At 51.5% G+C, this 26629-nt stretch overlaps 1 protein-coding gene and 1 pseudogene across 1 annotated transcript; one reads left to right on the forward strand and one right to left on the reverse strand.

The window, feature by feature from the left end:
- Positions 1-26629, reverse strand: part of LOC134432720 (zinc finger protein 850-like) — a 359084-nt pseudogene that overhangs the window by 7096 nt on the left and 325359 nt on the right.
- Positions 21630-23790, forward strand: LOC134432794 (uncharacterized). The gene is made up of 2 exons (XM_063181707.1): positions 21630-21808; positions 22112-23790. Exons 1-2 carry the CDS (start codon positions 21641-21643, stop codon positions 22766-22768), a joined length of 825 nt encoding a protein of 274 aa, XP_063037777.1. The 5' UTR covers positions 21630-21640; the 3' UTR covers positions 22769-23790.

The following is a 26629-nucleotide window of genomic DNA, read 5'->3' on the forward strand; positions in this document are numbered from 1 at the left end:
CGGGAAACTGGGACTGGGTCTCAGAGACGGGCTGGACCCCTCGGAGGAAGGGAGCAGAGGAGTTTCCGAGCCAAATCCACTAGGAAACGGGACAAAAAAGGCTACTAAAAATGCTGTTGGTTTGAGGGATAAGAGAGCCCAAGAGCATCCAGAATGAAAACCTGCTGGATTGAGGAATTACCATTCCAAGAGCATCAACGGTTGGGCAGAATTCTGCCGGATTGAGGATATGCTCAAGAGCATCTGGGGTTGGACAACACAGCTGGGTTGAGGGATATCCAAGAGCACGGGGACTGGCAAGGAACACCTAAACTTGTAATAGGTGATGTGAAACTGTAGTATATGGTAGAGATAAATCATGCTATTAATGTATAAAATATTGTAAAATCTACATTATGTCTTTTGACCATCCTGGCCAGGAGCAGTGTCTTATTCATATACATCTAGTTCCTGGACTTGGTTGAGATAAACATTGGGGTTTTTAATGAAAGAATAGAAACTTCCAGGGCGATAATGGCTGGCTTCCCCGGGTCACCAGGTCCAGCCAAGAGTGATTTTTGTCTCGACGATTATACAGCTACCACAATGATCCACACACAGTCCCACCCTGATGCATGTGAATGCTGACTTCCCCGGAGTCTACTGACAACATCAGACACCGGGACTGAGTCTTTGTCCACCTCTGCACAGGTAAAGACACGGTTATGTATGGGAAGAGACACAAAGAACATTCGGTCATCTCTGCCTCGAACAGAATAAACTGTAAAAGAACTCGCTGCATCACACAGCATTTATGAACAGGGGGAGACTCTGACATTCAGAGCTCAGATCCGTGTTCACCCAGCACCGAACCCAGGCTCGACGCTGACCCTTGGCTGTGGTGGTTTTGACGACCGAACTTCAGTCTCACAGACAAATTAATAAATCTTTGCTAAATTTTCCTATAGGTTTGGCTCTCAATTTGATCATTTATAACAGAAGGTACCTTATTGTTGTCTTGTTGTGTGTGAGAGTGAGTCACAAACAAAATCAGCCTCAGCTTCTTGGGTGGGTGGGAAGGAGGGGCTGTGGAAAGAGGAGTGTGTGACCCATAAATAAGCCATTGTTCTCCTGGGCATGTGGGGGCTGTGGCATAAGGTACAGGTGACCTGCAAACGGGCCATTGTCCCCAGGGCGTGTGAGGGGGCCCTGGCTAAAGAGTGTGAGTGACACACAAATCAGCCTCACAGGTGAACGGCGCCGGAGGCAGCAGAGTCAGGGCCCTCCCAGGAGGCCCAGAAATACTGAGACCCAGAGGCCAACCCCAAGGTGAGGGGGGCCACAGGGACCCGCGATTCTCCGTCAACAGGGATCCACTCTGTGTCCTGAGGGTGGGAAAGAATGTGTGAAAGTGAATGAGAAATAAAAGTGAGTGAATGTAGACGAATGAAAGTATAGGTAATGTAGATTCTGTATTTTAAGCTTCACTATATCTCCTTGGAGGGAGGTGTATTGTACTGAAAGTAGTGTGAGAAAAAAGTTTTTTATTTTTCTGCATGTAGTTGAAAGAAAAGTGGTATTTAGGTTGTTAGTGAATGTGAAAAACAGAGGCAGAAGATGAATAGATAAGATCTTGAAAAATGAGACAGAAAACCTGTAAGTTGGACACAGGGGGAAAAAAAGAAAAAAAAAATAGAGATACAACTCCTTGCAAAAGGAGAAAATACAGGGTATGCAGTAGTCGATGGGAAAAACATGCAAACTATGGAAAAAGGGAAATTAACCTTAAACTAGTAAGCTCAAACTTGTGAATTATATACTTTAAAAAGAGCACTAGAATATTTAACACAAAATAAAGGAACTATATATATTGATTCAAGGTATGCCTTTAGAGTAGTACATACCTTTAAAAATTTGGAAAGGGAAAAGATTACTTAATTCAAGAAAAAAAAGATTAGTATATGAGGAACTTATTTTAGAGGTTTTAGAGGCATTACAATTACCTAAAAGAGATAGCTATAGTACATATAATGGAACTCCAAAAGGGAAAGACCCCAGAAAGAAGAGGAAATAATTTGGCAGATCACAGAGCTAAGGATGCAGCAGAAAATGGAGGTGAAAGAGTTATGTTAATATTAACTCCAAATGAGGAAAAACCGGAAATTCCAAAGTTTAGTGAAGCCGAGAAAAAAGAATTGAACAGGACAGGAAGTGAACAAGATAAATCAGGGAAATGGAAACTTCATGATGGATGATAATTACTTAATAAAATGTGCTTCTAAGAAAATATTAGAAGACAGGCATCAGAAAACCCACTGGGGTACTCAAGATTTTTGTGATCATTTTTTAAGGAACTATGGGTGCACTGGAATTTTTGGATTTGGAAACAATTAACTGAAAGATGCTTAATTTGCCAAAGGATAAATAAAGAGGTGATGGGAAAAACAATATTTGGAGGTCATGAGTTAGCTCATTGAGCATTTCAAAGTATCCATGCAGAAGTTCAGATTTGCTAGGCTCTGGATTTATTTGTAAAAAAACCCATTAAATCTAGAAGAGAATATGCCATATGTTAGACACGAGATTTTAGAAGAAAAAAATGTTTAAAATATCAGAAACCTCCAAGAAAAAACAAGAAAAGAAAAAGGGATATGAAAGGGAAGGGAACAAGAGGAAAAATGAGAGAGTGGGATCCTCTGCAGGTTTTGCCCCCTCCGTTTGCGGCCCAGGTGCCTGTCCTGGGTCCCGGCTCGCTGCCCGCCTCAGCTCTGCCTGCCCCGGTTTCCATCCCAGGTGCGGCCTCACTGCCCAGGGCAGCTCCACCTGCCCCGGCGCTGTCGCTCAATTTGTGTGCCCTGCTCCCACTGCCTGGACCGCGGCTGCTCTGCCGGCCATGCTGGGGAAGATGGGGGTTGCTCTGTCCTGCCGCCTGCTCCGAGGTCACCGCGCCCACCGCACCCAGGGGGAGTCCCAGCCATCCCATCCCCGGCTGCCCTGCCCGTGCCACCTGCGCTGGGCACCGCCGCTGCTGCCGGGCTCTCCCACCTGCCTTTGCTCTGCCGGGAGCTGCCAGATCAGCTGTCATCAGCCATGCAGGGGCTACCCACGCTCCGCCTCGGGCTCCACGGGAAGATCCCCCTCTGGTGATTCCAGCAGCAGACCCTGCTCACACTCCCACCGAGCCTCGGCGGGATATCCTCCCCTGACCCCGTCCTGCTCTGAGTTACGTCCCCTTGGTAACCACAGCTCCGGCTGTTCAGGGAAACTCTCTCTCTCTACAGGAAGCACCTTATTGAAACACTAGGAGCTCAGTTAAAAGGCAGCCCTCTCTAAATTCTTTCCCAAAACACGGGAGAAAGGCTATAGAAGGTAAAAAAGTGAAAGAGTTAGCTGAAGGGATTGATCTATTTCCGTTCAGAGAGGTTCCCATGGGAGGGATGTGCTGCCCCGCCCCACGGGAGCCGCCAGCACCCCTGCCGGCCGTGCCCAGAACTGCACCCAAAGGGAAAGCGCCGCAGCCCAAATGCCGGGACTGGGTCCGGGCTCTGTTTGCTGTCAGTGCCGCAGCTGTTGGTGTTTGTTTGCTTTATTATACACACTAGTAAAGAACTGGTATTCCTATTCCTATATCTTTGCCTTAGAGTCCCTTGATTTCACTATTCTAAACATTAAGAGGGAGGGGGTTTGCATTCTGCATTCCAAGAGAGGCTTTTTCTGCCTTCCTGAGCAGACACCTCTCTTGTAAAGCAAGACAAGCACCCACAGGCACTGAGGGGGCTGCAGGAGGGGCACAAGAAGGCCCTGCAGCACTTGGGCACAAAGGCACAGCAGGTGAGTGCAAGAAGGGAGCAGCAAAAGGCCAAGTTGAAGGCAAAGGCCATGGCACAGTTCCTACAGCCCCTGAGGGATCAACCCCAGGGCCCAAGGGGGCCCCAGCACCCAGGGCACAGCTCGGCCACAAGCACCTGGCAGAGGCATTGCCCTCCTCGGCAGGGGAGAGCCCACCCAAACAGCCCCTGGCAAGGAACCAGGGCTCCAGCTGCAGGGCACAAGGACACTGCAAGCACAGACAGCAGCACCCTCAGGACCAGCAAGTCCACCCCTTGATGGACATGGATTGGCAGGGCTGTCACAGCTCCCATCACACCAGGGACCCTCCACACTGCAGCCCTTGAGAACATTCAGGGTGGGTCTGCAATGAGAGGAGGCATTTCCTGATGGACACAGGGGCCTCTCAATCCACCGTGAATCTTAGACCTAAGGGGGAAAATAGTAAAGGAATATTTTAATTGTTAAGGGAATGAGTGGGAAAGATGTATGGTTTTATTCAATCACTGTAAGTAGATCTGGGAGATGGGTTTGAAATGCGTGAATTTTTATTTGCTCCTAATTGTTATCGTGATTTACTGGGAAGGGATTTGATCGCTGAACTCGTAACACAAATTAATATTATAAAAAGGGATACAGAGGCCAGTTCTGTTGTACCTCTATGTCAAATGTCTGGCCAGGCCTATGCTGAAGTGAACCCTGAAGTTCTGGCAGCCCCAGGAAAATAGGAAAATTAGATATGGAGCCTCTCCAAAGTACTCTGAAGCAACCAGGACAAGTGGCGTCTAACAGCAACACCCTGTTCCAGGGGATGGAAGGAAGGGGAATCAGACACAGCACAGGTCACCACCCCATGCTCAGCTCAACCCGTGCAGCTGTGGGTCCTTGTGAGAGCCTGGCACTGAAATGCCCCGAGCAGGAAGGCTTCAACATCTTCTGCTGACACCATGGCACCTAACAGGCAAGCGAAAGCAATTCTCACTGCTTCAGCAACCACTGGAGCAGATATCAAGGCACATTCTCCTACAGGAAGCTGGGCTGGCACAGAGCCTGCCCTGGCACTTTGCTGCTGCCAACACCCAGCCAGGACATCGGCTCCTGCCTAAGGAGTGCAAAGCAGCACCACTGGTGGCCAAGGGGTCCATGCCAAGTGTCCCTGAGGCCAGAAACAGCCGCCAGCACAGCTCAACACGGGGGGACCCCTCAGCCTGGCCTCAAGGCCTCTGAAGCCCCAGAGATTTGCACTTCTCGCCTGCAGCAGGAGGATGGGAGGCCGCCCCTGAGCCTGCCCTGAAGGCAACGCAGCAGCAGCCAGGGCTCCACAGCGGGCCAAGCCCCTGCGCCTGCCCACAGATCCTCGCCTGGAATCCTCTGCAATCCTGGCCACCCTGCTCTGCCATCTCCAGCCGCTGAGCTCTGGGGCTCACTGACACCCACTCTCTGGGCTGCCTGCCATTGCGCTGCTGCAAAATGTACCGAGTTTGTTCCTTTTAAATCTTATTTCTTTCCTCAGGCTTGGTTTGTCTTTGCCTTTGGGAAATGAATTTTAAAGCTTTTATTTAAAGGGTGTTATACCACTCAATGGAGATGACTTTAACATTCAAACAGACTGGGAATACCCATCAGCAAACAACAACCAACAACTACCCCAGGCACTGCCCCCGGCAGAGCTGGAGACACCTGTGCTGGAAAAGGCTGAGAAGGAAATCCAGGAGTGTGGAGACTGAATTCACACATCAGAGGGGAAGAAATCCGGGTCCAACAGGCAACCAAATACTAAAAACTTATACAACTTGGAAGCAATGAACATTAAACCAGTGGATTTAGATTGGTCCAGACTACATAAAGTTTAGGAAAAATTTAGTAAAACTCACATGGCATGGAATGATTTTCTCTGCACAGTTGGGCTATTTGTGAAAGAAATTATTTCTGTTGCACATCCTGGCCAGAACCAAGGAATGTATTGACTCTCTAACACTAAAGAGATTCTTGGAGAGTTTTTGTTTTCCCTGAAGTTTCAGTGACAAAATTACAACATGGGAAAAATTTTTCATATTATTCCCACTTTATATTGTCAGGTGGGTTTTGGACAGAAGTGTGAGAATCACTTTTTGGTCTGGGTTTTCCCACGTTCGCCTTTATGTTGCATTTTGCAAAATCGAAGAGATTTAACTGTAATACTTTGAACATAAATAGTTAATACATTTTTTTTAAAAAGCAGATTCTGGGGGGGCCACATGTGACTCACCAGATGGCTGCCCTGGAAGAGAAGCTTCATTCCAGGCAGCCTGCAGAGGAGCTTTAGAAATGCAAATGAACACTGCTGGGCAAAGTGTAGACAATGTACCTGGGTCCGTTGCCTGGGGCAGGAATTGGGCTGATTCCCTCTGCCCCTCACCCCAAGCTCTGCCTGCTTGCACTGATCGAATTTGCACAGCTCGAGGCAGAGCCCAGGGTGAGTGAAGCAAAGTGAAAATTTTCCAGGATAGAAATCCATTTTAATTTAAGTGAAATGTACATTTTTGAGTTGAGTCTGTAGTTAGAAACCATAGTTATTTAGCTAGACTGCAAGGTCTAAGCTCAGTGGAGTTACTTCAGCAAAGGACAGAGATAAAGGCGGGATACAGAAGATGATAGAAGGAGACAGAGACTGCTGTAAGGGGAAGTCAACCTGACCTCGGAATTTTTTCTGATACAAAGGAACTAGGGGTAAATGTCACACGAAACCCATAAAAATGAATATGTATGAACCTATTGTGAAACTGTATGCATATGTATTTAAGAGAGAGATAAAAAGAGACCTGAAGTTCTCAGAGGTACGCATGCCTTTTTTGAAGAGAGCAATCTCCGCATGCATCCAGCGCTGTAATAAACATACCAACTTTACAACTTTGACAAAGTTGTAGAGTTTTCTTCTTTTCTCCGCAAAACATTATGGTGAGCCAAGGCAGGAGCTCTCTGTCCCTGCAGGGGCGGGGGGATAGACAGACCTCCAAGGTGCTCCCTAAGATTTTTCCTAGTGGGGCTCCGCTCATCTCGACTTGCCTCCTGCGAGGACAGACAAGGACCTGCTGGCTGCGGAGGAGAATACGGTATGTACTGAGGGGCCCCCAGGAGAAAAGAGAGCTAGGGAGTAAATCACTCAGAGACGTCTGGGTGTAGCTGGTGGAGCAGCTGGATTAGAGACGGGGGTTCATTGTTCTGATAGAGCAGCTGCTAGCGACCCTGGGGGTGGGTTGAGTGGACGTCTATGTGTGTGTATGTGTGTAGTGTCCAGACACTGTATTGGGGGTTCATTGTCTGATAGACCAGCCGCTAGCGACCCTGGGGGTGGCTCGAATGGATCTCTATATGCATGTGTGTGTCAAACACTGTGTCGCTGTATGGTTAATGCATTGTGTGGTCAGTGCACTGTGTTTCTAATCGTGCAAGTGTATAAGTGTATGGTGTAAAAAAGAGAGTAGATCTACAGAGATCTACTAAGAGAGTGCGGGGGGAGTGAGTACTACCCGTGTTTGAAGCAGCTGAGTGACGCCTGAGGCGCCGGCTGCAGCAGGCTGCGGGGGCAGGGAGAGAAGTGCCCCGCGGAGAAGCGGGTGGAGAAACATCAGTGACGGTATTTATTGTGTTTAAATGTAGTGATTTGTGTAGATTTGGTACATTTTAACCGTGAGTACGAGCTCAGAGAGTTCCTTTGCCCTGAATGTTTGGACTTGATCTCTGGACTGTGTGCTGTTTTTTTGATTTGTGTCCAGGGAAAACTGATGTGAGTAAATGCTGAATTATGGTATGCTATGTTGTGTTGACAGAAGTGGGCACTTTGAGAGATATGCCCTTTCCCAGTGATTTTGTGTGGTGATTTTCTTCCACTGCATAGTGGTAATTTGATTCTCGGATTGTATAGTGGTGTTTGTGGAGATTTTAAGATTTTGTTTGCAACAAGAGTAGCATTTTACACAGAAGAACTATGGTATGGTGATTTATGTTTAATTATAGTAAAGCAAATTAAAGGAATTCCAAGAATTCTCCCCTCACAGCAATTCAAGCCCTGGCTCTAGTGAATTTGAGATAAAGGGGGGGGGGTGCATGTGTCTGTGTCTGTGGGCGTATCAGAGTTTCTGCTGTGACAAGCACAGCCTTTCTGCAAGGCAGTAAAACAAGTGTAAGTAGACACAGTGCTTAATTAGATTGTGCAAGAAGAGAACTAGGAAGGACTGATATTTTGTAAAACGGAGTTTAGATAGAAGAGATGAATGAGTTTATGAGACTTCAGCTGGTACTATAGTAAGTCTGGACTGGGAACAGCCTGCTGTAGGGATTTAGAGTTCTCTGTAATAAGCAGAATAGCCTGCCTCTGTGGGCAATTCCTTCGGTGCATCAAGAGGCTGGCACGCTGCATTAGTATTATTGCAGTGCGGTGTTTGTGAGAAACGCTGGTATTGCTGTTCTAATAAGCGTCAGGGCACATGCCCAGAGTGTAAATTAAAGGTTTCTGATCAAGCTGATTCAGAACCTAAGATCTTAAACCTCGTGTGTGGGAAATCACATCTGATACCTGCCACCTGGAGCTCTGTGTGTGTGTGTCTGTGTGTGTGTGTAGGAGGAAGACTGAGAAACTACTGTGAAGCTTTGTAAAGACAAGTTTGGGTGGAAGCGAGATAGGGCAAGGAGAAAGAGATAAAGAGAACTGACCAGAGCAAAGAGGTTGCTCAACTAGCCCCTTTTAGGAGGGGCTCACTGGGAGAAGGCTGCCAGTAGGAACAGCTCAGAAAATAAGAAGGTTTATAATACTTCATTGCAGTTAATACTGTTTTAAAATAGGAAGGTAAATGGGATGGGGTTTTGTATGCTGATATGTCTTTTTGTTTTAAGAAATCACCCAGAATGGCAAAGAGACTGTGAGATCAGACCGCCTCCTGGTCTTGGCCCTTGAAAAGGAAGACAAGGCAAAGAGAAAGCAAATCAAACGTGTTGTTCAGCATACAGCATAAGATAGCAACATATGAAGTCAAACAAAGATTATCATGCTGAAATGCAAAATTATTACAGTTCGCAAAATTAGTACATATGATTTGTAAAGGCTCCTCCTAAGGTAAGGGAGGAAGGATAAAGATGACCTCCCCAAAAGGGAAGAAGGCTTAGGCTCCAAAAGTATACCCACTTGAACCCATCCCCCTCCTGGCCGTTCAATTTCATCCAGAACATCCTCTGCAAGAGGCAGTGAGATCAGAAGAAAGAAAAGGGTAGAATTTTAGTCAACACAAGGGCCATATATTCAGTTTTAAATAAAGCTTTAGTACTTGTGGAAAATGTTTAGGTTGTAGTGCGGGGTACAACTGGCCAGTCCGAGAAGGCATACTTTTGCAAACCCTTAAAGTAACATGTGTACTATGTGTACTTAGAAGCTTTTGTACGATTCGCTCCATTTGCTAAACATTCTCAAATGAGAAAGGTTACTCTGGAGGCAAATGACATAAAGATGTCAGGCTTCACATTAACAGCCATTGAAATTAAGGAAGACATTAGTAAAGAGATACTAGAATAAGTAAATAAGTGTTTTTGAGGGTATGGGCCTCTGCTGTAGCAGGGAGGGTGAAAAATGCCCCCACATAGTAATCAAGCTTAAGGAAAGAACACAACCAGTGAGAATTGAGCAGTACCCTCAAAAGGACGATAGGGAAGGAATCAGCCCAATAATTGATAGTACTGGATTGAGGGCTGTCAATAAGATAACACAGAATTTATACCCTGTGGTAGCAAATCCATATACTTTACTAACTTGTTTAACACCTGAGCTAACCTGGTTCACTGTTTTAGGCCTAAGAGATGCCTTCTTTTGCCTTCCTATCCACGAAGCCAGACAGAAAATTTTTGCATTCAAACACAGCTCACATGGTCCATGTGCCTGAAGGCTTCAAAATTCCCCACTCCGATTGGAGAACAGCTTGCATAGACCCAGAGTCCCGGGAAGCTCCACAAGAGGAAAGGAGGCTGTTGCAGTACGTGGATGATCTTCTAGTAGCCACTCGGATGAGGGAAGCCTGGACGGTAAGCCTTCTGAATTTCCTAGGACTCCAAGGACGCAGAGTCTCAAAGAAAAAGGCACAGGTAGTGAAACAGAAGGTAATCTACCTGGGGTAAGAAGTGAGTGCTGAGCAGCAGGCTTTAAGGCAGGAAAGCCGTATGCCAAACCCCGAAACCACAGACAACGAAGGAACTCCCAACCTTCATAGGCATGGCAGGGTGGTGCCGGCTGTGGGTTTATAGTTATGCACTGCTCGTCAGACCCCTCTATGCTCTTATTGCCGATGGAAACAGAGATCTCCAGTGGACAAAAGGAGCCACGCGGGCCTTTCACCAGCTAGAGAGTGTCCTTATGTCAGTTCCAGCCTTGAGACTTCCAGATGTAAGTAAACCATTCTTTCTATTTTTCCATGCAAGGAATTGCCCTGGGAATACTGGCTCAGGACTTGGGTCCCTACCGAAGGGCAGTTGCTTACTTCTCTACCAACTAGATGCAACAGCCAAAGGATGGCCAGGTTGCCTCAGAGGTGTAGCAGCAGTTGTGCTGAATATTGAAGAAGCACCCAAGTCTACCTGGGACAGAAATGACTGTGCTAGTGTCCCACACAGTGTCCACAGTACTGGAAGTAAAGGGTGGCCACTGGCTTTCACCACAGAGGTTTCTGAAATACCAGGCCATCATGGTAGAGCAAGATGATGTAGAGATAGTGGTGACTAATATTGTCAACCCAGCCTCTTTTCTCAGTGGAATCAAGGAGAAGCAGTACACCACGATTGCCTGGAGACCATTGAAGCTACCTACTCCTGCTGCTCAGACTTAAAGGACACTCCTTTGGACGATGCAGAGACCTGGCTCACTGACGGGAGCAGCTACATTGCCAGTGGAAAGCGACATGCAAAGTACACAGTGACTACCTGCAGAGAGGTAATAGAGTCTGGACCCTTACCAACAGGTACCTCTGCACAGAAGGCTGAGATAAATGCATGGACCCATGCCTTAGAAAAGCAAAAGGGATTCAGAGTCGTGCATGCGCATGGAGCCATCTGGAAGGAGAGGGGACTGCTCAGCTCACAAGGGAAGAAGAGACAAACCGGCTGCTGGAAGCAGTTCAGCTACCTGAAAAAGCATATTAAGGCACACCAGAGAGTGAGCTTAAAATTGGAGGAAAGAAATGAGCTGGTGGATGGAGAGGCAAAGAAAGCAGCAAAGAGTGAGGTAATTATGGAGAGATTTTCCTCGAAGGTAAGCCATAATACAATAATACTAATCAAAACAGACATACAACTACAAGGGGTGTGTCACCCTGGTTTTTTAGGATTTTCTATGCCTTCTGATGTTGACATTCTTGTAGTGAACTTTCTCACACACTTTCTGTAAATAACTCATTGTTTTGCATTCCTTGATGGAGGAGGAGAGAGTTGATGGACTGTTGGTTTAACCAGTGTCATTGGAGAGGTGTCACTGTCACCCTCCAATCCGCTGTCACTTTTTTAAAACGATAAATATTGGACTCAGAAAATAAACTTCCCTTTTTTCCTTCACCTTGAGAACGGTGGTGTGCTTGTGTTCTTTCGTGTCCTACAGCGACATCTGGTGACCGCCCAAGTGCTCCTCACCACCTTTACTGCAATCAAGATTAAGGAACAAAGCACCTAGATCCATCATTCCCGAGTGAAGAAGGCTCCTGAGGCACTTTAGAAAGTTACAATGGGTAACAACAAACTGAAATTAAAACTTTCTCGAGAAAATAAATCGAGTGTGAGTAAAATGATAAGCACAGTGTAATAATCCCCCAAAGAACAGAACGACTTGTCGTTGAAATAGATAATCAAGTTAGCTTAGACAGTTGTGGCAGTTATGATTATTGCTGTAACCACAGCTAATGCAGCACCACTTCCATATCATGTGACCAGTATATAAGTGCCAAGGGAAAGCCTATGATTTTAACACCCAAAAGTCTCTGGGTCAAATGCTAAAAATTACAAATGCAACTGTGTAAGAAAGAAGAAATGGTTGGGGATGTAAATATGTGTTTGTCCAAGACAGATTCCATGAATCTCATCAAGAATCCTAAATACCGTGACAAATGCTTAATTAAGTGCACTGGGTTTAGACTTAGATACAGAGAAAAGTATTTCTCACTTTGAAATGCATCCCATTAACCAGAAAACCTTGCCTGTGTATACAAGACAAAGTTGTATCTGCCTCAGAACACCATGCCCCACTATAATAGTAGATGAGATCACAGTGAAGGAAACTCAATTTAACTTGTGCATTTGTAACTTTGTCAAAATCAAAGGATGTGCTTTTTCCTATCAGGCACCTGTGGTATCATACCAACATAGAAAGGTGAATTTGATCACTGTCCAAGAAATATTGCCTGTGCCCATAGGGATGAACTTAACTTTGGTTACCAAATTGTTGAAACATTATGAATTCAAGAAAATTCTTAAAAAAGTTAAAGATAAAAGGAAAAGAACTTTGATTACAATACACCATGACACAGAGACTATACGGAAAGTACTTAAAAGATTGGAAAAAGGCCCATCCCATCATTAGTGGGATGTGCTTTGTGAGCAGTCTCCAATGGCAGCTGACTTGCTCAGTACCTTCGTTCATCCAATTATTGTTTTACTTCTCTTGGTTAGTACAAGTTTGATTTTGTCTATTACAGTACTTATTTAGAATTAGAGACTGTTGCAGCAAGTAGCAGCTTTAACTTCAATATTGAGAACATATGGTACGGTTTTAAGAAACACTTACCACATAAGTTGGCTCAATAAAGAAGAACCTATATGTTAGTGAAAGAATTTACCAACCTTGAAGAAGGAGTAGGTGGAATTATGATTTAGTATTATGATTTATGAATTTAATTCATAAATTATGATTATGATTTAAAATTATGATTTAAAAAATTTAAGATTTTAGCTGAGGGTTAGAACCAATTCATATTGAAGTCAGATACACCAACAACTGGTTAATGATTATTAGATGCTTAAGTTAAAGTTAATTGTTACATTAGGAGCTCATTCGTAGAAGGAAGAGGAGCAAGTGAACCAATATAGGAATATATTGAAACCAGCAGAACAATGCCCAGCACCTGGACTCTGTGTCAATCCATCACGAAGCAGGGGGCCTTGGATTGTGCCAGAGGGTCACAGAGACCTGACCAAGACCTTCCTGACTTCCTCCCTGGGATCACTGACCCAATTTGGGACTACTGACCGAATTCAAGAGAAGAATTGCGCACACGTGAAGGACTAATAACCTCATTTTAATACAAAGCGGGGATCGGAAGTGCTGGCGTTATGCATATATATTATTTTGGGAAATAAATAGAAGGCAAAAATCCCTGTGTGGTGCAGTCACGCATTTCAAGAATGACCCCTTCCAGGCCACCCACCAGCATAATAAACATACCACTTTCTAACTTTAACTAGTTAGAGAGTCTTTGTCCCTAATTTTCAGCGGCGGTGCGGGAACGATCCCTGCGCCAGCACTGCCGGCCCCAGGCCAAGCCCAGCTCCGCAATCCAACCCCGCTGCTCACAGCGCCCGCCCTCCCCGGCCCGGGGCACAGCGAGCCCCGCACCCGCTGCGCTCCCGAGCACAAAACGCCCCTTCCCACCGCGCTCACCCGATAAACACAGCGCCCCTGCAGCCGCTCACGCCTCTCTCGCTCCTCCCGAGCTTCTCGGCCTCCCGCACCCTCTGCCCCGCACCTGGGCCCCGCCAGTGCCGCGGGCTGGGGGCAGCAGCTGCACCTTCCTCTGCCTCTGCTCCAGCCCTGCCCAGGTGCCTCGGCTCCCTTCGTGCTCGCCACAAACTGAGGCCTTCACAAGGCTGACCTAGAACAGAGGCCAGACATGGTTACACAATAAAGCAGGCATTTGTTAAAAGGCCTCCATGGATACACCTTGGGCAGAAAAAGAACCCAGCCAGGGCTACACCCAAGATGAACCAAAATGGCCACAAAATGGACGGCCGGTCACGAGGTCTCTCACTTTTATAAGTTCTGCTCCATTTGCCTGTTGGAGTTAATTGACCAATTATGTCTTTAGATGATGAAGTCCCATCCTTCTTGTTTTTCTCTCTTCAGTCCATGTTGTTTATACTCTTGGGCCTGAAGTTTGGATTATGTGTCCTTGGGTTCACAGCTGGAAAGGAATTGTTTTGTCTCCCTGCTCTGTGAACAGAGCTCAGCATCCCTTAATATGAAGCCCAGACCCACAGAGTAAAGCAGGACAGAATCTGAAAAATAGAAAAGCCAAAACCTGAGGCATCAAATCCATGAGAGCCCCCCACACACTCACCACGCCTCCCCCTCGGCACCCCCCAGGCCCTCCCCATTGATTGAAGCCCCCAAAATGCTCCCAGGCCCGAGCCCCTCGGCCCCCCTGAACCCCCAGCCCGTGTTCTCACCTGGGAAACCCCAAATCTTTGGGAATTCTCAACTGGGATTACCCAGTTCCCTGGAAACCTCACCTGGGATCCCCAAAACCTCACCTGGGAACTCCAAAGCTCACCTGGGAACTCCAAAATTCACCTGAGACCTCCCAAAATGCTTCCAGGAACCCTCAAACCCCCCAGAAGCCCCCAAACTCCACCTGGGATCCCCCAAGACCCCCAAAACACTGGTGACAGTGGGACAGAACTGGTGGCACTGGGTTGGTGACACTGGAATGGAACTGGTGGCACCAGGTTGGTACCACTGGAATGATGACACAGGGCTGGTGGCACTGGGACAGCCCTGGGGACACTGGGGTGGTGAAAGTGGGATGGAACCGGGGACACAGGTGGAGACACCAGGGCTACCCTGGTGGCACTGGGCAGGTGCCGCTGGGATGGATCTATTGACAGTGTGAGGGGACAGGTGGCAGAGGGACAGGGGAACTGGACTGGAACTGGAGACACTGGGAGGGGACACTGGGATGGGGACATTAGGAAGGGACTGGGGACACTGGGCTGGTTGCACTGGGGTGGAACTGGTGACACTGGGGCACAACTGGTGACACAGCGGACAGAGGGGACAGGGGGGACATGAGGGTGACAGAGGGGACACGGGGGAATGGAGGAGACACAGAGGGTGGTGGGAGGGGACAGGGGGTCTCAAAGGGGACAGGAGGGTGTGGCAGGAAGGGGGAAAGTGACAGAGGGGTGGAGGGAACTGAGGGCGGCAGCGGGGCAGAAAGCGGGGGGTGGCAGATGGCATTGGGGGCTGACGAAGAGACAGAGGGGACAGCAGACGCCTCCAGGGAGGGGACAAAGGGGCCACCCCACGAGGCCACAAGTGCCACCAGGTCCCTGACACCTCTCCTGTTCCCTTCCCAGTGCCTGGAGGCTGTGGTGGCCGTGGGCAAGGTGGCAGCCACTGTGACCAGGCCACAGAGGGGCATGTGGCAGCGCGTGTCCCCAAAGTCCCTGAGTGCAAACCTGGGGAGATTCACCTGGTACCTCCATAAGACCCTCAACTATCACGCTGTCACCTTCCTGGGCCACTCCAGTGTCCCCTCCCTGGGTCAGGCCCTGGCACCACCCTGAGACCACCTGGGCCAATATGAGACCGCGGGCAACGCCTGGTGGCCTGGTGGGACTCGTCAGAGGTCTCCAGAACAGCTGGCCACCGAGCTCCGTGACACCTGCAGGGACACAGCCACCACTGCTGCCATTGCTGCAGCCACCGTTGCGACTGTCGCCACCAACCGTGCCTGGAACCTGCAGGACAAGGCCGCCCACTGGGGAACGTCTCTGCACAACCTGGTGGCTACGGCCCAGCGGCCGTCGGTGGCCTGGCCAAGGAGGAGGGGGCCTTGGCAGTGGCCGCGCTTGAGGCCTGGCTGGTGGCAGTCACCAGTGAGGAGGAGGCGGCCACCAAGGCCATGAGAGGCCATGGTGGCCACCAGCTGGTTGAGAGTGGCCACCAGGAGGGGACAGCAGGCACAGGTGGCCCTGGGGCCCCTGGAGCGCTTGGTGTCTGCATGTGACGAGGCCACCGCGTTCCCCCGGGAGCTGCGGTGCCAGCTCAGGGACATTGAGGCCACCCTGGAGGGGACAAATGAGGCATCCCCCGATGTCCCAGAGGCCATGGTGGCCGAAGTGGCAGAAGCCCAGTGACTGTTGGAGGCCAGCGCCCACCTGGCCACGCGTCACCTGCTGAGGACACTTGGGGACATCCACAAACTCCTCTTCAGTTGCTATGGTGGCCACGGTGGCCCCGGTAGCCCATGCGCCTAAGCAGCGCCAAAAATGCCATCGAGGACATCCTGATGTTGCTGCAGGGACAGTGATGTCACTGCTCTGATGTCATTGGGGTAATGACATCACTGGGGAGCCTTGTGGACACTCAGGTGCCACCAGGCACTGGGACACCCCCGTGCATTGACAGCACTGCCCCCATCATCGAGCTCTAGGACTGGGGCTGAGCCCCCCTCTCCTGTACCAACCCCCACAAGCACCGGGCCTGGAACCCCCTCTGTGCCTCCCCACCCATCCTAGGGGTTCTGCCCCCTCCCCTTTGACTCCCCAGAGCTGCAGAATCCCCTGGGAACAGCACCGGGACCAGGGCAGGCCCAAGAGTGAGACCGGGGGGCTCTGAGCACTGGGGGAGCACAGGGGGGGTCCCCAACACCGGGGGGTCCCTTAGGGCTCGACCCTGTGACCCCCCCCTGTTATCAGCCAGGACCCCCTGTTATCACCAGGGACCCCCCCAATTTACTGGGCCCCCCCTCGCACCAGGACCCGCCCTTCACCAACCCCTAAAAGTGCTTGGGCTCCCCTGGTCCATGAACCCCTTCCAGTGCACCAGGATCCTGCACTCACTGCCCCTTCCCCATCCGTGGGATCCCCTCACACTCACCAGACACCCCCACTGACGAGGACCCCCCAGTCCATGGGACTGCCCCACACTCGCCATGCCCCCCCTCAGAACCCCCCAGGGCCCTCCAGTGATAGGAATAGTCCCAAATGATCTCAAATCCTGGATCCCAAACAACCCCAATGCACTCAAAAATCTCAAATCCTACTGGACACTCAAAACCAATTCTAAATGCTCTCAAATCCCAAACCCTGAATCCCAAAAAATCCCAGATCCCAAATGCTGCCAGATAACCCAAATCCAATCCTAAAAGATCTCCAGTCCTAGGTCCTCAAACAATCCCAAATCCCAGACCCCAAATCCTGCTGGATCTTCATAAACAATCCCCAAAACCAATTCCAAATCCGGGTTCTGGCAGGGGAAATCAGAGCCCTGTGTGGGGTAAATGGGCCCTGAGGGGGTAAATGGGGTCCTGGAAGGATAAATGGGGTCCTGAGGGGGAAATGGTTCATGAGGGATAAATGAATGCCCTGAGGAGTAAGTGGGGTCCTGAAAGAATGAATGGGGGTAAATCAGGGTCCTGTCCAGGGAAATCAGGGCTGTGAGGGGTCACTGGGGTCCTGGCAGGGAAATGGAGCCCTGATGGATGGATCCAGGCCCCGAGGGGTTAAAGCCAGCCCCGAAAGGTTCCCTGAGGTCCTGGCAGGCCCAGTTCTGCCCCTCGGGGGAGGATCAGGGCGTGGGGCCCTCCCTCCTCCGAGCCTCGACGCCCTCTGCCCTCAGAGCTCCGGCCGCAGCCTCCAGATGGGGACCAGGATGGAGCTCAAGGTGGGAACCCCAAAACCCCGGGATCACCCCCAGTGGGCACCCGAGGGGATCTGGGAGGATTTGGGGGGGGGGATTTGGTGAAGTTTGGGAATCCCCAGGGCCAGGGCTGCAGCTGGGAGGGCAAAGAGAACTGGAAAGTTCTGGAGTCTTGGGAGTTCAGAGGGGCCGGGGAGGGGGAAAAAGGAGGGGGGACTCCCCAGATTCCTGGGGGGATACAGGTGGAACCCCCCAGAATCTCACCTGGGTACCTGGGAACCCCAAAACCTCCCTGGAGCTTCACCTGGGACACCTGGGAAACCCAAAATTCTTGTGAATTCTTATCTGGGACACCCAGATCTCATCTGGGAGTCCCTTGGGATCCTCACCTGGCCCCCTGGGACTCCCCCAAATCCTCACCTGGGCATCTGGGAAACCCCAAATCTTTGAGAATTCTCAACTGGGAAGCCACAAATCCCTGGGAAACATCAGCTGGGATCCCCAAAACCTTGACTGAGAGCCCCAAGACCTCACCTGGGACCCCCAAAACCTCACCTGGGACCCCTTCAGTCTCTTGCAAACCTCACCTGGGACTCCCTTGACCCCTCTGTCCACACTGACTGCCCTGTGCTGTGCCCCGTGTTCACTTGGGACCCTCAAAACCTCACCTGGGACCCCCAAAACCCCACGTGGAGCCCCCCCAAAACCCTTCCAGGACCCCCAAAAGCCCCCTCAGGATCCCCCAAAATTCATCTGGGGCCCCCCATGCCCCAAAAATGTCACCTGAGACACCCCAACCCCCCTGGGCCGCCCCCTGAATACCCCTCTGGACCATCCAAAAGCTCCCCAGAACCCCCAATCCCCACCAGCGACCCCCCAAACTCCCCTCCTCGAACCCCCCAAACCCCTCCCCCCTCCCCTAACCCCCTTTTCCTGTCCCCAGGTGTCCCCCCCTGCCCTCCCTCCCAAGGTGGCCTCGGCGGTGGCCGCACGGCACCGGGCCCTGGAGGCCCTGGTGGCCCTGGCCGAGGCCTTGGGGACACCGGACAGCATCCCCACGGCACTGGCTGAGGCCGAGGCTGCACTGAGACAGGCCTGGGTGGCCCGGGAGGGGCTGCAGGGGGCCCGGGAGGCCGCTGTGGCCCCGGCGGTGGCCCTGGGGACCCTGGGGGACGAGGACGAGCAGCGGCTGCGGCAGATCGGGGCCAAGGCTGAGGAGGAGGCAGCGGTGCTGGAACGCGAGGAGCGACGGGCACGGCGGTGCCAGCGCTGGCTGCGGGCTGGGCACGGGCTGACCATGGGGCTGATGGGGCTGTGTGGGACTGTGCGTGAGTAAAAACCAGTATGGACCAGTATGCACCAGTATGGACCAGTATAAAGCATTATAGGCCAGCATTGATCAGTGTAGAGCAGTGTGGAGCAGTTTAGAGCAGTGGGAGGTAGCGTGGACGAGCATAGACCAGTAGAGACCATTATGAACCAGTTTAGGCCAGTATAAACCAGTTCAGATCAGTATACATCTTTTTAGAACAATGGGAGGCAGATCAGACCCGTTCAGATCAGGTCAGACCAGTGTGAATTTCTACAGACCAGGAGGAACTTTCTCCTGTCCTTAACAGTATAGACCAGTATGGACCAGTACAGAGCTGTGGGGACCAGTTCAGACCAGTATGAACCAGTATAAAACAGTTCAGACCAGTATGGACAGTATGAATATCTACAGACCAAGAGAGACTTTCCCCTGCCCTGACCAGTATAGGCCAGATCAGACCAATATAGACCAGTTTGGACCAGTGTAGAGCATCATGGGGCAGCAGGGGATGCAGGGAACCAGTACAAACCAGTTCAGACCAGTTTGGAGCCCTACCGACCAATAGAGACCTTCCCCTGCCCCAGGATGGGGACACTGGGATGGCACTGGTTACACTGGGTTGGGGACACTGGGACTGGACTGGGGAAACTGGGACAGGACGGGTGACACTGGGATGGTGACATCGGTATGGGGACAATGGGGCGGTGGCACTGGGATGGTGACATTGGTATGGGGACAATGGGGCGGTGGCACTGGGCTGTCAGTGGGAGCATGGGGATGGAACAGAGGACGCTGGGTTGGTGACACTGGAATGATGACACGGGTGTGATGGCACTGGAATGGGAACAGGGGACACTGGGTTGGTGACACTGGAATGATGACATGGGTGTGGTGGCACTGAGGCAGCCCTGGGGACAATTGGGTGCTAACAGTGGGATAGAACTAGTGGCACTGGGATGGAACTGGTGACACTGGGACACGGCTGGGAATGCTGGGACAGGGACATGAGATGGGGTAGGGGACACTGGGTCAGGACTGGGGAAACTGGGGTGGCACTGGTGACACTGGGATGGGGACACTGGGGCAGAATGGGGGACACTGGGCAGAAACTGGGGATGCTAGGATTGAACTGGTGACACTGGGCTGGTGCCATGTGTGGCACTGGTGACACTGGGATGGGACTGGTGACACTGGGATGACTCCCTTGGTTGGTGGTACTGGAATGGAACTGGGGACACTGGGAGGGGAGTGGGGACACAGGGACACAACTGGGGACACTGGGATGGAACTGGGGACATTGGGATGGTGGCATTGGGATGGAAGTGGGAACACTGGGAAGGGACACTGGGATGGGGACATCAGAAAGGGACTGGGAATACTGGGATGGGACTGGGGACACAACTGGGGACACTGGGATGGTGACATTGGTATGGGGACAATGGGGCGGTGGCACTGCACTGGAACTGATAGCACTGGACTGGCACTGGGAGCACTGGGATGGTGGTGCTGGGCTGGTAGCACTGGGAGAGGACTGGTGACACTGGGTTGGCCGCACCGGGACAGCCGTGTCGGCGCTGGGCTGCTGACACCAGGACTGGGACACTGGGCTGGAACTGGGGACAGTGGGAGGTGACTTGTGACACTGGGACAGGACTGGAGACACTGGGCTGGTGGCACAATGATGGAACTGATGACACTGGGACACAACTGGGAGCACTGGGACAGGGACACTAGGACAGGGTGGAGGACAGTGGGACAGGACTGGGGACACTGGGAGGGAACTGTGGACACTGGGATGGTGACATTTGGATGGATCTGGTGACACTGGGATGGTGACAATGGTATGGGGACAATGGGGTGGTGGCACTGGCGTGACACTTGAAGCACTGGGATGGAACTGGGGACACTGAGATGGTGGCACTGGGACAGGACTGAGGACACTGGTCCTGCAACTGTGTTGGTGACGCTGGGCTGGTGGCACTCAGGTGGTGACAGTGGGACAGAACTGGTGGCACTGGGATGGAGCTGGTGACACTGGGGTGGTGACACCGGGGTAGTCCTGGTGCCACTAGACAGGTGGCACTGGGCATCCCTGGTGCCACATGTCCGGTGTCCCCATGTCCCTGCAGTGTCCCTGGACTCAGCCCGCACTGCCCTGGGGGTGACCGAGGACGGTCAACTGCTGCTGGCCCTGACCGTGGTGGCCGTGTCCTGCGAGGTGGCCTGGCGGGGCTTGGGGACATCACGGCGTCACCTGGCCACTGCTGCAGGCCACCAGCGGGACATGGCCCAGCGCCTGCATGACCGTGCCCGGCAGGTGGCGGCCGCCAGGGCCAGCGCTGAGGCTGCCGCGGCCACCAACGAGGTCACCGCGGATGTGCTGGGGCAGCTGGAGGAGGTGATGGAGGCGCTGGAGACATTGGTGCCTGCTGTCACCCGGGACAGGGAGGTGATGCTGTGTGGGACACGGGGACAGGGCTTCCACAGAGTGGCCGAGTCACTCAGGGAGATCATAGAGGGCTCGGCGAGATGGCGGGGGGGTCACAAGGAGGTGACACCGAGGCTGGAGGTGGCGTATAGAGCACTGGTAGGGCAGGGGTAAGGACAGGCTGGGGACGTGGGGGTGGCACTGTCACCCCTGGGGCACGGGGACACCCTGAGGGACATTGGGGCCCTTGGACACACCCCTGTGTCCTTCCCTTGGGGACCCCCAGGCCACCCTGACGTCCCCTGTCCTGTCTTGGGTCACCACAATGTCCCCTAGTGTCCCCAGCAGGACATCGGGCGACATTTGGGCCCTGTTGGGGACATGGGGGGACATCAAGGCCTCTTGGAGACATTCAGGGGACACTAGGGCCATGTGGGGACCCTGAGGGGACATGGAGGTGCGTCAAGGGGACATCGGGCACCCCGATGTGGGGGGGGGGGCCAGGGGTGTGACATCACCTCTTCCTGTTTACTGCCGCCGTGCAACGTTCCTGTGTGTCACCCAAGTGTCCCCCGGGCGTGTCCCAATCCTGTCCCCTGAGGCCATGGAGCCCCGCGAGGTACGGCAATCCAGGTGTGGTGTGGGGGGTGGGAGGGAGAGGGGACAGGGGATTGCAAAGGGAGCAGGGGTGTCGCAGGACGAGGATAAGGTGACAGAGGGGTGGAGGGGACCGAGGGTGGCAGGGGGGAACAGTGGAGGGTGGCAGGAGGTGGCAGAGGCAACGAGGGGCTGACAAAAGGAGAGAAGGGAGAGCAGAGCTCTCCAGGGAGGGGACAAAGGGAACCCAGGGAAGGTACAGGGAGCACCACAGGAGGCCACAAGTGCCCTAAAGTCCCTGACACCTCCCCTGTCCCCTCCACAGCTGTTGGAGGCGCTGGTGGATGTGGTGGCCATGCTTGGTGTGCTGGCAGCCACTGTGGCCGGGGCGGACGGGGATGTGCTGCTGCATGTGTCCCCAAGGTCCCTGCACAAGGCCCTGGAGACCTTCATCGATCACCTCCAGGACACCCTGAAGCGCCCTGGTGATGCCTCCCTGGCCGAGGCCCTGGCTGCCTTTGGGGCCACCCCGGGGGCCACCTGGGCCCATGTGACAGCCGCAGCCAGTGCCTGGCGGGACGCGGTGGCTACACTTAAGGACAGCTGGGCCCAGCTGGCCCGAGAGGCCACCGAGCTCCGTGAAGCCTGCAGGGATGCGGCCACTGCCGAGGCCACCACTGCGGCCACCAGCAGCGCCCTGGCTGGAGACCTGCAGGACAAGGCCACCTACTGGGGCAGAGCTCAGGACAACCTGGTGGCCAAAGCCTGGCAGCCGCTGCTGGCCCTGGCTAAGGAGAAGATGGCCTCGGCGGAGGCTGCGCACGAGGCCCAGGTGGCAGCCACCGCCAAGGAGACGGAGGCGACCACCAAGGCCATGGAACAGGCTGTGGTGGCCAGAAGCCAGGGGGAGGGCGGCCACCAGGAGGGGACAGCGAGCAGAGGTGGCCCTGGGGCTGCTGGGGCGCTTGGTGGCTGCGTGTGACGAAGCCACCGCGTTCCCCCGGGAGCTGCAGCGCCGGCTCAGGGTCATCGAGGCCGCCCTGAAGGGGACAAATGAGGCATCCCCTGATGTCCCCGAGGCCTTGATGGCCAAAGTGGCCGAGGCTCAGCAGCTGTGGAAGGTGAGCAGCCTCCTGGCCAAGCGTCACCTGCTGGGAACACTTAGGGACATCCGCAGGCTTCTCTCGAGTACCCCTGGTCGCCCTGGTGGCCTCAGTGGCCTTGTGGTGGCCATGCAGTGCCAAAAAGCCATCAAGGACATCCCGAGGCTGCTGCAGGAACAGTGATGCCTTCACTGTGATGCCATCAAGGGCGGTGAAATCATTGGGGACATCACTGGTGTCACCTGTCCACTCCCTCCTCCCTATGTGAGATTTGAGACAAGATTGGGGAATTTTCTGGGAATTTTCATTACATTTGCCCCAAATCCTGATGGGAATTCCTGGGGTCATGTCACTGGGGTTGCTCTTGGGACACTCGGGGCCACTCAGGGCCACTCAGCGGTGGGTTGGGGGGATGAATGAAGCAGCTTTCCACCATAGGTACAGCAGACTGTTTATCAAGCCTCCTCAAAAACCTTCAGGTCCCTTTCCCTCCCTGGGCAGTTTCACCTCCAATGCCCAGTTTCCCTGTGCTGGTGACAGATTGGGCCTCAGCTGTTCAATTGCCCTTTTCCCTTTTAGGGCCTCTGCCCCAGGGAGCTCTGGTCCCATTCTCCTCCCCCTGGTCCCGTTTGCCTTGCCCTGACAGGGTCTCACTTCCCTCTGGGGGTGGCTCCTTGTACGCAGGTTCCCCTCATCAATAGTGGCTCCATTATCTTTGCTTTCCCCTTGGCTTTCTCATCATCCCTCCCTCTGTACATTGACCTTTTGGGCTTCCTTTAACAGGTCATTCAATTACTTATCCTGCCACTCCCCCAGTCTTGCAGCTTTTCCTTATATCCAGCCAAGCATTCATGACAAATTTTATTTTCAATAAAGCTTGTCCAGCTATTGTATCAGTCTGTACCTGAGTATTGTCTCGCATTTCTTTTAACCTCTCCAGCCATTCAGTTGGAGTCTCATCCTTCTTTTGTTGTTCAGCAAATGCCCCGTGGTCGTTCTGAGTTGGTGGAGCAGCCTCCCTAATTCCCCTGATAATTAATGCTCTATAATCTTCCATGTTTTACCTTCCTCCAGGGTTATGGTGGTCCTAATTAGGGCATTGCAGGGGCATTTTCTGCTCCCCATGGGGTCTATGTTGTGCAGGGTACGTTTCCCAAAGCCACATCCTCACTAGTTGGATCATTTGTCTTTCCTCAGGTGTAAACAAAAGGTTAATTCTAGATTGCACTCTGTCCCAGTTATAAACATTGGGTCCCAAAATTGGTCTACTTGTTCTGCTGATCCAATTGGATCTTCACGTAGAACTTTTAATTCCTTTTTAAATGCTCTCACTTTGGAGGAATTAAGCGGGGCAGTGACAAACCCGATTGCCTGTGTGCCCCACCCAATGGCACTTCCCAGAGGGGGTTTAGTGCCACTGCTTGGTTCTCATTTTTTCCATTCCTCTCGCTGGACTGCTCTGTCCCTGTTATCCCGGCTGGGTCCATCAGGGGTTGCAGGGGGTGCATTGGCAGATATAGAGGGGACAGATGCTCTAAGGGGTCCCAGGTTTTAATGTCTTTTAATTTAAATGTGTTTGCCTCCCCCAGGGAACCCTTGCCCTTCCAACTGGCAGCAGAATCTGTTTTTTCCTGACTGACTGGTTCTTTGGCATTCACATGAATATTCAAAGTTTGGCACATCCACCCCTCAAAGGAACTCTATTTTGGCCAGATCAGATCAATGATAACTGATCAGATCTTATCTCCTGGTTAGTCTATTTTCTCATATAATAATGTTTCATTTGGATTCTATTTTCATTCTTTGTGTCAGGGTTATGTAGCCACCGTGCCATTTTTATCCCTAGGAGGCTGTTTGGAGGTGTATCCATGGATGTTTCCCTGCTCCCCTTTCCCCTGGGGGTTTTCTCCTTGTTTGCTTTGTGTCCCATTTTCTCAGCTTATCCTGGCACTGTCCCCACGCCTTTGTTTTTTCCTTCTTTCTTAATTTCCAAGCAAATCTGACTCTATGCCTTTCACGTGTATTATCCCAGTCCCTCTCAGGTACTGTTCAGGCTCCTGGAAGCAAATGCTACTTTCCCACACATTATTTCCTACAGTAATTTAAAAAAAATCAATGCCCAGTTCCTGGCTCTCTATTCCACTCTTTCCCACTCCTGGCCCCAGGCACTCTTTAGTGTTGCTGTGCAGTGCCACCTCTCATGACAGATTTTACACTCACACCATATCCAAGGATCACATCCCACTCCACAACTGAAACACAAAGTTACACTCATACGTGTTGTGATGGGAATCATTCATTGGAGGCACAGAAACAACTCAAACTCTCAAAGGTCCTTGTGACAAACTGCCTCATTTATTGTTCGGACCCTCTTTATATAGGGGGTTTGAATCTCCTGGCTTAAGACAGCTGATGGGATGGGTTCTCTCTCTGCCCTGCTCTCTGGCCAGTGCTGTATCTGCATCTAAACCTGAACAGGGTTGGCTGAAGTCTTTGCTTGGGTTTGACTCCAACCTATCCCTGCCTTTTCCAGGGACTTGTTTTCTTCTGGGCTGGTTGAGTTTAGGGGGCAGCTTGAGATCAGCTGCAAGGTGACAACTCACCCTCTTGGTTAGACTAAAAAATTAAATTATGAGCCTAGTTGAATAAGGCTTTTTCCACCCAACTCAGCAAGCCCAATCTCCCACAGCTAGTGATGTACCGCATGTATCACTGGGGTTGTGACATTCACATCCACAAGCTGTCAGGCAAAACCAGCAGCATTACAATTCTTTAGGTTAGCATGTCACAGGCTTAATGTTTAGAAGTTACAAAGTTCCAACTTAACATTACAAACAGTAAACAATTCAACTCAAAACTAGTTCAATTAAAACCACACACATTACTACTCATGGGTTGTAAATATTTGAGTCTTGGAATAAGGTGACGGGCAGATTGTCTTACCATTGACAATCTTCTGCTTCCAACGTGCTCTTGGCTTTCCAGGTTATGCTGTGATGTTATTGGAAAACATCAGATAAATATGAGAACATGAGAGTTTGAAATAAACATCAAAAGTTTTATAACATCCACAGTGGCTTTCAGAGCTTGTTGATCATACTTTTCTCCTCGTTGAAGTAAAATAAAAGTTCATACTTTAATGACTGGTTGTTCCTCTATGGAGGTTAATCTGCCTCTTTCTTTGGTGAGGTTTTCCTTCTGTTTTTCAGCTTTTTTCTTTCTCTGACTCCTATACCATTCAGTTTTTTAGCATTAATGTTAATTCTCACCTCCTTCACTGTCTGGGTTTCTTGCCTTACCGGCTTTTTCCGGCTCCTACACGGTTGAGTCTCCCCTGCTCTGCACACAGAAAATGGCTGAGTCGCATCACTTCATGGATCACTGCGTATCACGGTAGGGGCCATTCATTGGCGACATACAAACAGCCCAACTCTCCAAGGTCCTTGTAACAAACAGCCTCAGGTTTATTCTCGCAGCTCCTTTTATAGGAGCTTCAAATTTCCCTCGCTTACACATGTGATTGGCTGGGTCTGAGCACTGTCCAGCTCCCTGGCCAATGATAGGTCTGCATTTAGGGCTGAATGACATTGGCTGAGGGTCCTTGTATAGAACTGAATCCAACCTATCCTTGTTCACTCAGGGTCTTGTTTACTTCTAGGCTGGTTGAATCAGGGGGGCAGCTTCAGACTGGTTGCACTGTGACACCCCTGCCCTGACCAATATCGACCAGAATAGACCAG

This window comes from Melospiza melodia (genome assembly GCF_035770615.1).
Source record: "Melospiza melodia melodia isolate bMelMel2 chromosome 7 unlocalized genomic scaffold, bMelMel2.pri SUPER_7_unloc_1, whole genome shotgun sequence".
Lineage (NCBI taxonomy): Eukaryota > Metazoa > Chordata > Aves > Passeriformes > Passerellidae > Melospiza > Melospiza melodia.